We start from the raw sequence: 13,938 nt of genomic DNA on the forward strand, positions 1-13,938 counted from the left end.
TTGGTAAGTTTTACATTTACATTTGGTACCCATTAAATAGTTAACTCCCCCCATCTACCTCCTTCCCACTCAACAGCTCCTGGTAACCTTTATTCTCAATAAATTTGCCCATTCTAAGTATCTCATATACATGGAATCATACAATATCTGTCCTTCAGTATCTGGCTTATTTCACTTAGTGGAAGGTTCTTAAGGTTCATCCATGTTGTAGCATGTATAGAATTTCATTCCTTTTGAAGGCTGAATATTTTATTGTACGTATATGTCTTACATTTTGTCATTTCATTTGTTGATAGACACTTGATTGTTTCTACCTAACATTTTTGTCTGTTGTAAACTTCTAAGACACTGGTACATAAGTAACTCTGAGTTCCTCCCTTTAAATTCTTTGGGAGGATATACAAAGGAATGGATCTGCTAGATCCGACAGATAATTCTATGTTTAACCTTTTGAGGAAATGCCAAACTGCATTCAACAGTAGCTGCACCATTTTAGTAATATTAAGCATCTTTTCATGTGCCTATTGGCAACTTAATCAGATTATCTTTATTCTGGATATTAATCCTTTATCGCATATATATTTTCTCTCATTCTAGGAGCTGTATTTTTACTTCTTTGGTTTTAGAAAAGTCAATACTAATGAAGTCCACCGTATTTTAAAATGTTGCCACCTATGCTTTTTGCTGTCATATCCAAGAAATCAGTGTCAATACACCATTAAGATTTTCTGTTTTAAGAGTTTTAAAGAGTTTTAGCTCTTTAATTTTTCAGTTAATAAGGCAAGGCTTGGCAATTTTCTCTTCTGTAACTGCCTATTAATATAATTTTAGATCTTAAGGTCTTCCATATCCTCAAAGTTACAGTATTTCTAATGTTCTTTTGATTACAGTCTCCCGTCCCACTGTTCAAAATACCACCTTTGAAAGTTGACTAAATTTAGTTAAATTTGTTAAGAATAAATTCCTTCACCACTGTATACACTTACTCAATAAATATTTGAATAAATCCATGGCCAATATTCAGTAATCCTACAGAGTGCTGAATGTGGCCTCCTGTAACCAATGAATGACCTTTAAATGTCAGCTATAAAAGAACAGCCTTAACACATACTGAAGTCGTTAGGTCCATTCAAATGTCACTTAGTCTACAGATACCATGACAACAGATACCCCAGAAGGAATTTTATTCTGAGTGACTGACGCACATTATGTATTAATTATAGCATGACTAATCTTCCTATTTCCTCCCATTATGGAACCAGCATATAACTAATGTGACCAACTATTTAGACATGCTAACCCTTAAAAGTTAGCTTGAGTTACTCAATAAATACTGCTTCTGTGGCTACTTTGTTCTGCTTTCAAATTTATCTATGCTAATAAATCATAACTCTAAGTTACTCAATGAGGAGCTTGTTGACTAAGGCCATTATACTCTGATACTGGCTCTTAGTCACAGCAAAGAACAGGAGTGATTATCTCCTGTTTTGTCATTTCACAAATCTGTAAGGAATGATGGAGTTAGACCCAATTTACAATAGTCACGGGAATACCAACTGATAATCAGTTTTATACATTTAAATGTATCAGAGTTTCTCTGTCACATGGTTTTCCCAAGTCATCTTACCAAGTTACCCCAATGTTACCACAATAAACACAGACCTAAATTGGAGCACCTGGCTTTTGTTTCATCCTCTGTAACACATGGCAGGGTTATTCTCTGCAGAAGTGAAGAATTTTGCCACTTTTTCACACTTTTGTCCCTCAAACACACACAAACTGAGTTTAGGTTCTCAAGTGACACACTAGCACAAACAGATCTAAATCTACTGCTAGCATCCTTTCATTACACGTACAACGCATACACTCATCTTTTTCTCCAAATACCTTTTTAAAACCATAACCAATGCAGGTGCTTCCCAAACCATCAAACACATTTATCACCATTCTTGTCCCCAACCCACAACACATACATACAAGCGAACTACCTAATGTTTGTCAAGCACTAAGGACAGAGCAGTGGTTCGGAAGTCAAAGACCCTGCCCTTTGTCACAGCATCCTACCACTGCTGTCTTTAAATACAGTTTACCTGTACTATTAGCACTCAAGACCAACGGAGCAATCTGATTTAAACGAACTCCTCAATATAGATTATTAAGCAGAATCCAAACAAGGAAATCACTATGTTAATGAGAAGAGTCAATAATGACCAGAATCAACAAAAAGCTCAAACAACATAGATAGCTCTACCAAGGGCAAAAATAATTCATATTAATGGATATTCACAAATTTAACTAGAAAACAACCTGGAAGCATCAAATTTAACACAATTTAACACAAACTTTACACAATTTAAAGAAGTTGTCTTCAAGTAACAGGCAAAGGAAAGACTGTACAATTTCCCCTACATAAACAGACAATTCCAAGATAAGCAAGTTTTCCCCTATAAGTTTAAAGTCACTATATGACATTTTTATATAAAGCTTGTGATGAGCAAAAACACTTGGTGGAATTTAAACTTCAATCACCTCTGGTTTATTGGGAATTCTAAATTAGCATTGTCCAAATAGACAAAGACTCAACTTGTCTTTTATTACATATGGTTTTGGGGGAAGAATCTGAGTTCTAGAGAAGATACCTCTAATACTCATGATGTGTTAAAAGCCTGGCAATGTTCTTTTAAAGTTTATACAGCACCAAACCTGGTATATGCAGTTAATTTTCAATTATGCTAAGTTTGTCAGGAATAGCACATAAAACATGAAGGGAGAGGGCAGAAGATGAACAAAGTACAAAATTCATTAAAACATAATGTCTAACCCTAAGGAGGATATAGACTAACAGAAAAAACCAGAATTAAAATGTGGTAATTTCTGCAATAGACAAAAGTACAAAGTGTTTATTTAGGAAACAGATTGGGAGAGGTTAAGTGATAACCCAAGGACATTAGAGCTAAGTCTTAACAAAAAAGTACTGAGTTCAAAAGGCTAAGAATGGAAGAAAGAACATGTGTCCCGAAAAAGGTCCCAAGTTTGCAAAAGACAGATCATAGGGAGTTAAAATCAAAATGGCTATGGATCAAGCTACAAGCTAGTAACACAGACTGCAACCAGACTGCCAAATGCTTGCTATAATCTTATTAATACAGACTTGATCCTTTGGATAATGGGAAACCATGAGAAGTTTTTAGGCAAGGAAGTGACACAGTCCAATCTAAACTTTTTAAGGATGCTACCATAAGTGGATAGACTAAATAAGAAAGTAATCACAAGGTGACTTCAAGAGCAATGTCTTGATTTTCAGCAATGGCAACGACAATAACAAAAGAAAGTATATACAACAAATGAGTGATAGAAGAGTCAAAGATGTGTCAATGAGTAGTCTGGAGTCAGGGAGAGGGCAGGTGAATGATAAAGTTGGAGAACAAGGGACAGTACTGTCAACCACTGAGTATTAAGAATAAACTGTATGAAAAGAGAGAAATGTAGGGCACACTGTATCTGAAGAAATAAAACAAATACCAAGAGCTTACAGGAGGAGGTTAGTGTGAACTCCAGCTAAAGATCTGGGAGTCTTGACAGTCACAAAGAATCACTATCGAGGAAAACAGGTCATGATAACCAGGAAAAAAAAAAACACCACAGGGGAAAAGTTTTCAAGATACTAATATTTAAGGAACAGGAAGAGAACAAAACTAGGAAATCGAAGGAGTGTAATATTACAAGAAAAAATTTCAAAAAATAGGTAAAAGTTAAAAGTGTTACATGTACAAGTGAAACATGATGAAACTTTTAAAAGACCATAGGATTTTTCTTTAAATTGACCAGAGCTTTTTAAATAAAATTTTCTGTGACTAAATTGTCAAATAAAATTACAGGAACTAAAAATCAAAAACATGCTAGGAAAAATACATTAACTACGACATTAATTCTCAGCACACCTATGAAGAATCCTCTTTGCCAATTTAATTCTGCAACAGGGTAAATTTAACATGTACATATGAATTTGGTACAAACTATTATGAAGGAATTTGACATCTGGAACAAGCATTAATCTGTTTATTATGTACTGCATGGTAAAAATATATGGTTTAGCGATACACAACACAACTGCTGTAGTACAAGGAACATCCGAAAAACATGTATGCATGAAAGGAAAAGAGGAAACCAGAAGAAAAAGAAATCAAATTATTTGAACCTTTTATCAATATATAAAGTCAATGTGAATGAACTTAAGCAATAGATTAGCCCTGAAGACTCATCACCATCTCCTAAACTTGTATTTAAAATTTTCTCATCATTTACTCATGGTCTGACATGGGTCAGCCTCTGATAATTTCTTTAGTTTCCTAAAACATACTACCAAGTAAAACTCTGAGATTGCGAACAGTCAAGTAGAAGCGTGGGACTGTGAATGGTCCATGCAAACATACTTCTCATCACACTGTGTACGTTGTGTATTACTTCCCAAGTACTTGTTCTCATAGTCTTTCTCTTAACTTTTCAAACATAGCATAAATTATTAACACTGTCCTGGAAAAACAGAATTTGGGTTGCAATGTTTAACTTCTAATCCTTAGACTTAAGGTCCAATTCAGACATTAGCACTCCTTATCTTGTGGCCCACAACTTAGTTCTCTTATCATCTAAAGTGAAACCAAAAATTGCGTGTTTTATATAGAAGTTTAAAAATGTCTCTACTTGTATGAAATTTTAATTAAGAGCACATTGAGACAATTTCTAGACTATCAAGACAATTATCACAAAAGCAGAGAATTATATATACAAATATGAAGGGACAGTCATTTGACTCTGACATGTTATGTAAACCATCACTATTAAGCACTTGACTTCAGTGTCAAAAGCAAAAAAACAGTTCTGAGGCTTGCCGATTAAAAGAAAAAGCTAAATGCTAACTTGCTAAAGTTAGCATGCTAGAGTTAGCTAAACTGCTAACTCTAGACTTAAGGCTACACAGTAACATTCTAAAAGACTTACAAAACACTATAGTTCAACGTGCAGCATCTAGTAATAATGGCATACCTTTTCTTTCTGTTTTCTGTGCAGGGAGAGAAGATGTGGGTGTAGGCAGTTTTGATAAAGTAGATGCTCCATTAGCATCAAATGATTTCTTTGGCTGGTGATCAGACTGTAGCGTAAATGGACTAGAAGGAACAGTGCTTGGGGTAGCAGTTGGATGAACCACTGGTTTGATGGGGTGCTGTACTGGCGTAGAGCTACTGTGAGTCTCTGCTCTTGGCAGTCTGTAGTCTCTGTCATTGTGTCTGCTTGTTTGAGACAAAATATTCTGTGGGAGCAAACTACTGGCATCACTGGAATGCTTGTCTTCCACTTTAGTTCACAGTTCGAAAAAAGAGATGTTGGAATGACGGGAGGGGGAAGAAAAAAGATTACGTTAGAATCCTGTCTTCAACATCAGCTAATTTACCAACATATTTGTACTTATATATCTTTTTTATAAAACTGCAAGGCCAGTTAAGTGTCTGCAGTTTTACCACTGGCATATAAATATATAAATACTGGAAAGGTAGGAATCTTCACTAAATTATAAACACTTATCTATACTGAAGATTTCCAGCGGTGCATAAATTTTTTAGGATTCTTCAGAATCACCCTGCAGTTCAAACAAAACTAAAAAAAAAAAAAAAAAAAAGTCCAACATATGGAGTGAAAACATTTTACTCAAAAAAATTGTAAAGGCTTTAAAAATAGAAAAAATGCTCCATTCTTTCAAAATATGAATCATAGATTCTGTTAGTTGAATGAATTATTCACAGTGGTTCAACTGCAAAGGAAGACTAGATTTATTAGCCTGAGTTTTCTGAATACTAAGGTAGCTATTCGTGGGCTCTAAAGTACTTTATGCTAAAACTGAAATAAAATCATTTTAAAATGGTTGAACTTATGAAGAACTACTCACTAAGTAAACCAATTCATAATATTTTCAATAGTCCTACAAATAACCAACATTAGTGATAAAATCATGATGCACAATGCTATCACAGAACAGAAATCCTATATTCACAGCACAGTCAGAATAATATATTTATCAGGTATAACAGATCCTTTTTCAATTTAAAGCCACAAAAATATTTTAAACTCCGAAATTTAAACTCTTTTAACAATTTATATGCTAGCAGTATGCTTCCACAAAATAGTACCAAAAGAAAATTTTCAATAATCATTTTAAGTTTATATTTATATAAAAGGCTCTAACCACTACAGTATTCCAATGAGTAACTAAAGAACTATAAAGTAACTTCCAAGTAGTGAAATCCCCTAAGATTCAAGCCTATGATTCATAATAATTTTACAAAACGATGCCCTCTTTACTGAATATGGTGTTTTTCCCCCAATTCACAGCTCCTTCAATTCTAAAGAGCAAAAAGGAATTATATTCAAACTATTAAGTAGTTTTAGAGTTCTCAATAAACAAATACTACATATTATATATATATATACACACACCACAGCAAAAGGTTGCAGGGTACTGCCAAAATACTTCAGTCCTATTACACAAGGTCTGTTGACAATGACTTAATATATAAAATACAGTTTTATAAACTGTATAGTATACCACACTTTAGAAAAACAGAAAAAAAACCCAACAATACAAATAGCTGCTACATGATGTTAACACATCAGTAAACTATCAACTTGTATGGACATAAAACTTTAAATTTATTCCAGAGCCTCGTCCTGTGAAGGGGATACTACCATAGAAATCTTTATAAGTAGAGATATAAACATTCCCAAATCTATCACTCGATTACCTAGAATTATTTCCTTAACCAAGAAAATTCTTTCAGGTCTGTATGGCTGTAGTCAAAGTGTATCAAGTAAATGTACTCAGATAAAAATTAAAGAGGGTAACCAAATTTTTTTAAAAGGCAGCAGCATTACAGGAACAGAGTAAGTGACAGCTGCAACTCTCGATAGCACAAAGTTAAGCAATTACTAGTTACACACACTCCCAGGGGACCTTTTTTCTTGTCATGCCTGGAAGGGAGGTGTGCTAACTGGCATCACATGGGAAAAGGCCAATGCTCAACAATTGACAACACAGGAAAATCTCCCACAATAAAGAATTACTTGACCCAAGATGTAAGTGCCACGGTTAAGAATTCTCAAGTAAGGTTTCTCTAAACAGAGAATAAAGATCAGAGACACTAAAAATAATCCAGTAGGAGTTGGCAAATTCAAAATTTTCAACATTAAGTTACAAAGAACATTTGCTGAAGTTTCTTAGTATTTTGAAAATACTTAATACAGTGCGCCCCAAAAATTCAACTAAAATCTATTTTCTTACTTTCTCCCTTGGTGTGTAAAACTCTTCCCAACCTTTCCCTCTCCCAGAGCCTACACTGCTTTTATTGGTTGTTAGGAACAAGCTTTAAGCATCACCTTATGCAAACACAAATATACGACACACATGGGAAAAAAATCTGCCAACATTTTCTGGATAAACAAAGTTAAACATCTAAATGGCTTTCCGACTTTGTTACTCCCACCAAATATAGCTCATTCAACCCATTCAAAAAAGAGGCAACACAGCTAAGATCTCTTCTCAAACACTGCTTAAAAACTAAAAAAAAAGTATGATGCAGACTACAATTCAACTTAACACTGACTCATCATTTGCACATCTAGGAATTTAAGTAGTAATCAGACACATGGAAAAGGTGTGAATCATAATCTTGTTTACCAAAGGAAAAGACTGAAAATCACTCAAGTATCCACAGATAGGGGATTATATCACTACAATCAACATAACAAATGTAGAGTTATAAACTTACATGGAAACACTGATGATATTTTAATGAACAAAAAGGCAAGTTAAAAACAGTAATATGCCATGTCATTTTTGGTGTAAAATGCACACATGTAATTTCTATAAACATTTATATGCACATAAAGTAAATGTTCCAAAATATTCCTGGGTCATGGGATCAAAATTTTTAACTCTCTTCTAGGTTTTTAAACAAATATGCCTGGTCTTTTGAAATCATAAAAACTAAATTAAAAAGAACTTTGAAAGATAATACAGATTAAAACAATGCAAAAGCACAAAATATTTTTATTTCCCATTTTTTAGTTCTATCAAATTCTATCAAATTTCTAACTGCCCCCCTCCCCAATCATTTTCAATGGAAAATCAACTTAAACAACAGGTTATGTTAGAGAGAATAAAGTAGACATGATAGACTTTCTTCTTTCTCCTCTTTGGGAACCATCAGCCAGTTATGGGCCAATCCAGTGCTGCCTGTTATCTGTTACAGGAACCTGGTTAGCAGACACACAACAATGCCACCTCCAACTTTATTTACTAAAAAGTTATTTTCATCCATATCTATCATTTTTCTGTGCATACCCCCTCCCATGATTTGTTCAGGAGGCCCACAAACTGGGTGCTACTTATTTACTTCAAGAAGAAAACCTTCTTTTGTCTTTTTAATTTTTTGCCAAAAGTCAGTCACTTAAGGCAGTGAAATGGGTCTTAATTCCAAGCCTTCTGTCCCAAAATACAATATCCTTTAATTCCGTAACTTTAACACTTTAAATCAGTTTCTAAGAATTAAGTATAATTTCACTAGATCATTTAAAAACATAATATTTAACATTTGACCCTGAAGAACTATGTTATAGTTTCATCTTCAATATTTTTTTCCATTAAAAAAAAATCAATAATCCCATGCTGAGACCAAATACATCCTCTGCTTTTTGTTTTGAGTTACAGAGCAAGACTCAAAAAGCACTTAAGTCTAAGAATTTCCACAAAATATCATCATAAGAATCAGAAAACTCTCTGTGGTATTTAAATTTTATTCTGGGCAAGGAGGCCACTAGGAATAGAATACCTTTAGCAAAACTTTAAATTTAGAGAATGAATTAAAAACAAATGTATGATGCCCCACTTGCATAAATTTTGGCCCCAAAAGAACATTAAGATATACCCATAGCTGGATTTACACATTAAAGGCACCTTAGAAAATTTCTAGTAGTCATTTTAATAACTTTGTGGAAATTCAATGCAGAGTTGTTACAAAGAGCTATGATCAGAGTGAAATTAAGTTTCAAAATACAAGGATAAACAAATTATTCACCAATATCATAAAAAAAACCATCCCATCTGTGTACACCTGTGTGATACAATTAGAGTGAAACCTAAAGAGTTTTGTGTCCAGTTTAACAGGGCACAACAGGTCCCTGTAAAACAAAAACAAAAAACCAGGCAATCCATGAAATTGTACTGTATACAATTCAACTCCATTACAGACATACAGGCCGTGAGAAATACACAATGTGCGCTATTCCACCGGACATCCTTTCCCTTTTCAGCAAATGACACGGAAAGATGGGGACAAAGACTCAACACAAAACAAACTCTTAAATAAATTTCTGCTTATTTTAACTTATGTATATAGATGATGCAGATGGATTTGGAAAGTAATGAATAGGAACAAATTAAACATTATACTGTTTCAAAGAAAAAAATTAACACTTACTTCCACTGGTAAACCCACTAGTGGCTGTTGCTTGCATCACCTCTCTTCTGTAATCCCTATCTTTTGGGAAGCTATTAACTGCCATCTTGTTTGCTTCTTTTTGTCTCTGTTCTCTACAAATAATAAAATAAACTCATAAAAATTACATTAAGAGAATGAATTCCCATAATAACAGCTATGGCCAAATGCATTAACAAGTGGAAAATTAAAAGAATGGAACATGGTCACAATGTAATTTAACTGGTATAGGAAATGAGTGTAGCAAACAGAACACTAATATTGCTCACTGATGGCAACACTATCTGTAATTATTTATATCACTAACACTATAACTCAAACTCTGAAATATTAATTCTAGATATTTAAAAGAAATTATCTTACTGCTCTAAAAAATATATAAATTTCAATCGTAAGTTATAAAAGATGCATAAAGAAGTAAGTATTTTATTTAATATGCGAACTGTTCAAGCCCCTTTTGAACAGCTATTTTTCCTAGATATTTTTAGAAAACAAATTATAGCAAATAGATAATGGGCCAACCATTGTCCTTAGAAAGGAAAGTGATAGGTATCACTATAAAAAGAAATGAATGTTTGATGCTCTGTTAACCTATAGAATCAAGATAAGAGAAATTAAAGGCAAATACCTTTCAAGCCACTCTTTTGGTTTTTCCCACTGTGAAACTTCTGTTCGACAATTGTAGTAGTATTTTTTCCCAGAAGAGCTAATATGCTCAGACCAGTCATCTGCAGAATCATAAGGCTTAAAAAAAATTTTTTTTAAATTAGAAATTGTTACTACTATTACTTGATACGATATAAAGAATATCAATGCCTTTCAAAGTATACATTTGGGGAAAGAGTTATCAGGGAAATAAAATGTAATTATTTCTATTTTAGAAGACCTTTGTGTATGAAAGACTTAAAAGGTTAACAGAAAACCTTACAAAAGATCACAATTACACAGATTAATATTAGCTTATTAGATAAAGAAAAACATGACATTAATGTCTTTACTTTAGTGTTACAAAAACTCCTTATTGTCTGGCTTGGTGCCTGTAGCTCAAGCGGCTAGGGTACCAACCACATACAAAGGAGCTGGTGGGTTCAAATCCAGACCCAGCCTGCCAAACAACAATGACAACTACAACAACAAAAAAAGAAAATAGCCAGGCATTGTGGTGGGCGCCTGCAGTCCCAGCTGTTTGAGAGGCTGAGGCAAGAGAATTGCTTAAGCCCAAAAGTTTGAGGTTACTGTGAGCTGTGACACCACAGTACTCTACCCAGGGCAACAGCTTGAGACTGTCTCAAAAAAACCAAAACCCCCCCCCCCAAAAACCCCCTCCCTATTATCATTTTAATTGCTGAAATACAGTAACATGAAGTAGGGAGCCTATTCTCAATTGCCTGATAAAATGACAGATCATCAGTTCTGAATTTTCTAAAGCACAATAGTCGTCATAGGAAAAAACAGCTTGTCCACATTTAGTGAAAAAAGGTACCAAAACATTTAAAATTGTAAAAAATAAACTAAAAGCTATGAATATAAAGAAGCTGAAACACAATCTTAAGTAAAGTAACTGAGAATGGAAAAAATAAATCCAATGTACTCAACGCTAATATAAAACCAACATATAAACAACTACATGCCCACACAAATGATAAAATACAAATATAATCTAGCAAGGGGAATGGGAAGGGAGAGTAGGGAAGGCAACTGGTGGGATCTCACATAATAAGCACAATGTGAGGGTGTTCAGCATGCCCCCTGGGAGAAGGGCTCAACTACAACTTGAACTTTACCTTACAATTGAACACAAGGTAACCTAAACATTTGTGCCCTCATATTAATTTGAAATGTAAAAAAAGCTATGAATATGTTTCACTTCAAAATCTATGAGATAGGTCCAGTACATATATAAATCTCGTCTCATAATATATAGCAGGTGTCCTCAAACTATGGCCCGTGGGCCACATGCAGCACACCTAGGACATTTATACCACCCGCCAGGTGTTTTTGCCGCCACTGCCTGTCCTGTTTAGCAGCCGACTTGTCCCGGGGCCAGCAGTCTGGCCCTCCATAACGGTCTGAGGGACAGTGAACTACCCCTCCCCCCTCGGTTAAAAAGTTTGAGGACCCCTGATATACAGGATCACTAATAACACTCATTTTCCTGTAACTAAAACTGGTCTTTCAAAAATTCTTATTCTCTCAACAGATTATTTTTATTCTATTATCATACTGAAATCAGAAAATGTAAAAAGTCCATATGCACAAAACTGATCTCAAAAAGTGGAATGTTTATGTGCTTGCAGAGCCCCAGCAAATCTGATAAGAATCTCAAATATACTAGTTGAATTCTTTACTATTATTTCAAGGGAGCTTAAGGTTTTAGGGAGGTTGGGGGGGGGGATAGGGTACCGTGGCAGTACAGCTCACAGCAACCTCAAATTTGTGGCCTTAAGCAATCCTCTTATCTCAGCCTCCAGAGTGGCTGGGACCACAGGTGCCCACCACCATGACTGGATAGTTTTTCTATTTTTAGTAGAGACAGGCTGGTCTCCAACTCCTAAGCTCAAACAAACCACCTGCCTCAGCCTCCCACCATGCTCACATGAGTTTAAGTTGAATGAAAAGATTCTACTATAAATAGAATATATAAAATATAACTTACTATATTTTTTTCAAATAGCTAAAAGAGGATTTTAAGTGTTCCCAACACAAAAAAATAATAAATGTTTAAGGTGACAGATGTGCTATTGTGCAAAAGTAATTGCAGTTTTAGACCATGAATTTTTTTTTTTTAATTAAGTCATAGCTGTGTACATCAATGTAATCATGGGGTACAATGTGCTGGTTTAATATACAATTTGAAATGTTTTCATCAAACTGGTTAACATAGCCTTCACGCATTTTCTTAGTTACTACGTTAAGACATTCTACATTCAGTAAACTTCACATGTACCCTTGTAAGATGCACGTAGGTGTGGTAGACCATGAATTTTAAATCCTTGTAATAAGGCTCAAATATATCTCTATTGATCAAAATAGAAACCATTACAATCAACACACTATTGCCAGTGAGAAGTAAGTTTGTTTCTTCCTGTAGTGTAAAAATCCCTGCTTTGAGATTCAACCCGAATCTATCCTGCAGGTTGTGGAAGCGGTCAAGTGAACACAACAGATGAGGCAAAACTTCAGGTAGCTTGGGCGGCGCCATGGTTCAAAGGAGTAAGGCGCTGGCCCGAGGTGGCAGGTTCAAACCCAGCCCTGGCAAAAAAAAAAAAAAAAAAAAACACACAGAACTTCAGGTAGCTCAATTTATTCAACTTTTGAAGTGTTGGTTGTGTGATGTGCAATCAGCAAGTGTCGTGGAGAAGAACTGGGGCCTTTCTGTTAACCAATGCAGGTGTTGCAGTTTTCTGAGCAGCTTAGGGATTTACTGAGCAGACATCTCAAATGTAATGGTTTCGCTGGAATTCAATAAATCAGACCAGTAGTAAATCAGACCAGTAGCAGACCAGCAGTGACCACAACCCGTTTTTTTAACTGCAAATTTGGCTTTCTCTTGATCCAACCACTGAGCTGGTCACTGCCAACTCTTATGAAATCCACTTTTCATAGCATGTCACAATCCAATCAAGAAATGGTTCATTATTGTTGGGTAGAATAAGACAACGACACTTGAAAACAATGATTGCTCTGATTTTCGGTCAGCTGAAGAGGCACCCACTTTTCAAGGTTTCCCACTTTTTCAATTTGCTTCAAATGTCAAACAACTGTAGAATGTTGATACTGACTTTAGCAACCTCTCAAGTAGTTTACTCTCACTTGGTGGTGTCAACTTCGAAGGGTCAACCGTTTATGCTGCTCATCTTCAAGGCTCTCATCTCCTTTACAAAACAACTTTTTTTTTTTTTGAGACGGAGCCTCAAGCTATCCCCCTGGGTAGAGTGCCATGGCATCACAGCTCACAGCAACCTCCAACTCCTGGGCTTTCAAGTGAGTCTCCTGCCTTAGCCTCTCTAGCTCGGACTATAGGCGCCCGCCACAATGACTGGCTATTTTTTTCTTGTAGTTTGGCCAGGGCTGGGTTTGAACCTGCCACCCTCAGTATATGGGGCCAGCGGCACCCTACTCATTGAGCCACAGGCGCTGCCCAGGTTAACAAAACTTCTTCAAATGTACCATTAAATATCAATGGAAACAAAAATGAGGGTCTCACCAGACCTTACGTCTTGGTAGCTAAGACCACTCGGATCAAGTCTTTCCTCCATCACTTCCTGATGGGGCAATCCTAACACAGCTTTTGCATCTTTGTTTTGTAACCAGTAAAGTGAGGAAAATAATACTACTTACCACAAAGTATCTTTAAATAGAGCTAAGGACCAACCTACTTCACCAACAGATA

The 13,938-nt window shown here is 35.3% G+C and overlaps 1 protein-coding gene across 2 annotated transcripts in view; it reads right to left on the bottom strand.

Moving 5' to 3' along the window:
- The window catches only part of WAC (WW domain containing adaptor with coiled-coil), an 87,831-nt gene that overhangs the window by 17,942 nt on the left and 55,951 nt on the right, over positions 1 to 13,938 (bottom strand). Inside the window, exons 5-7 of one of the 2 annotated variants that reach the window (XM_012803321.2) lie at positions 10,174 to 10,289; positions 9,528 to 9,640; positions 5,044 to 5,352 (exon numbers count right to left, since the gene is read on the bottom strand). In XM_012803321.2, coding sequence (XP_012658775.1) covers positions 5,044 to 5,352; positions 9,528 to 9,640; positions 10,174 to 10,289 — 538 coding nt within the window. The remainder of the gene's footprint in view (positions 1 to 5,043; positions 5,353 to 9,527; positions 9,641 to 10,173; positions 10,290 to 13,938) is intronic. The other variant, XM_023511467.1, reaches the window with a different exon arrangement.

This window comes from Otolemur garnettii, unplaced genomic scaffold (assembly GCF_000181295.1).
Source record: "Otolemur garnettii isolate 467f Iridium unplaced genomic scaffold, OtoGar3 scaffold00019, whole genome shotgun sequence".
In the NCBI taxonomy this organism is placed as follows: domain Eukaryota; kingdom Metazoa; phylum Chordata; class Mammalia; order Primates; family Galagidae; genus Otolemur; species Otolemur garnettii.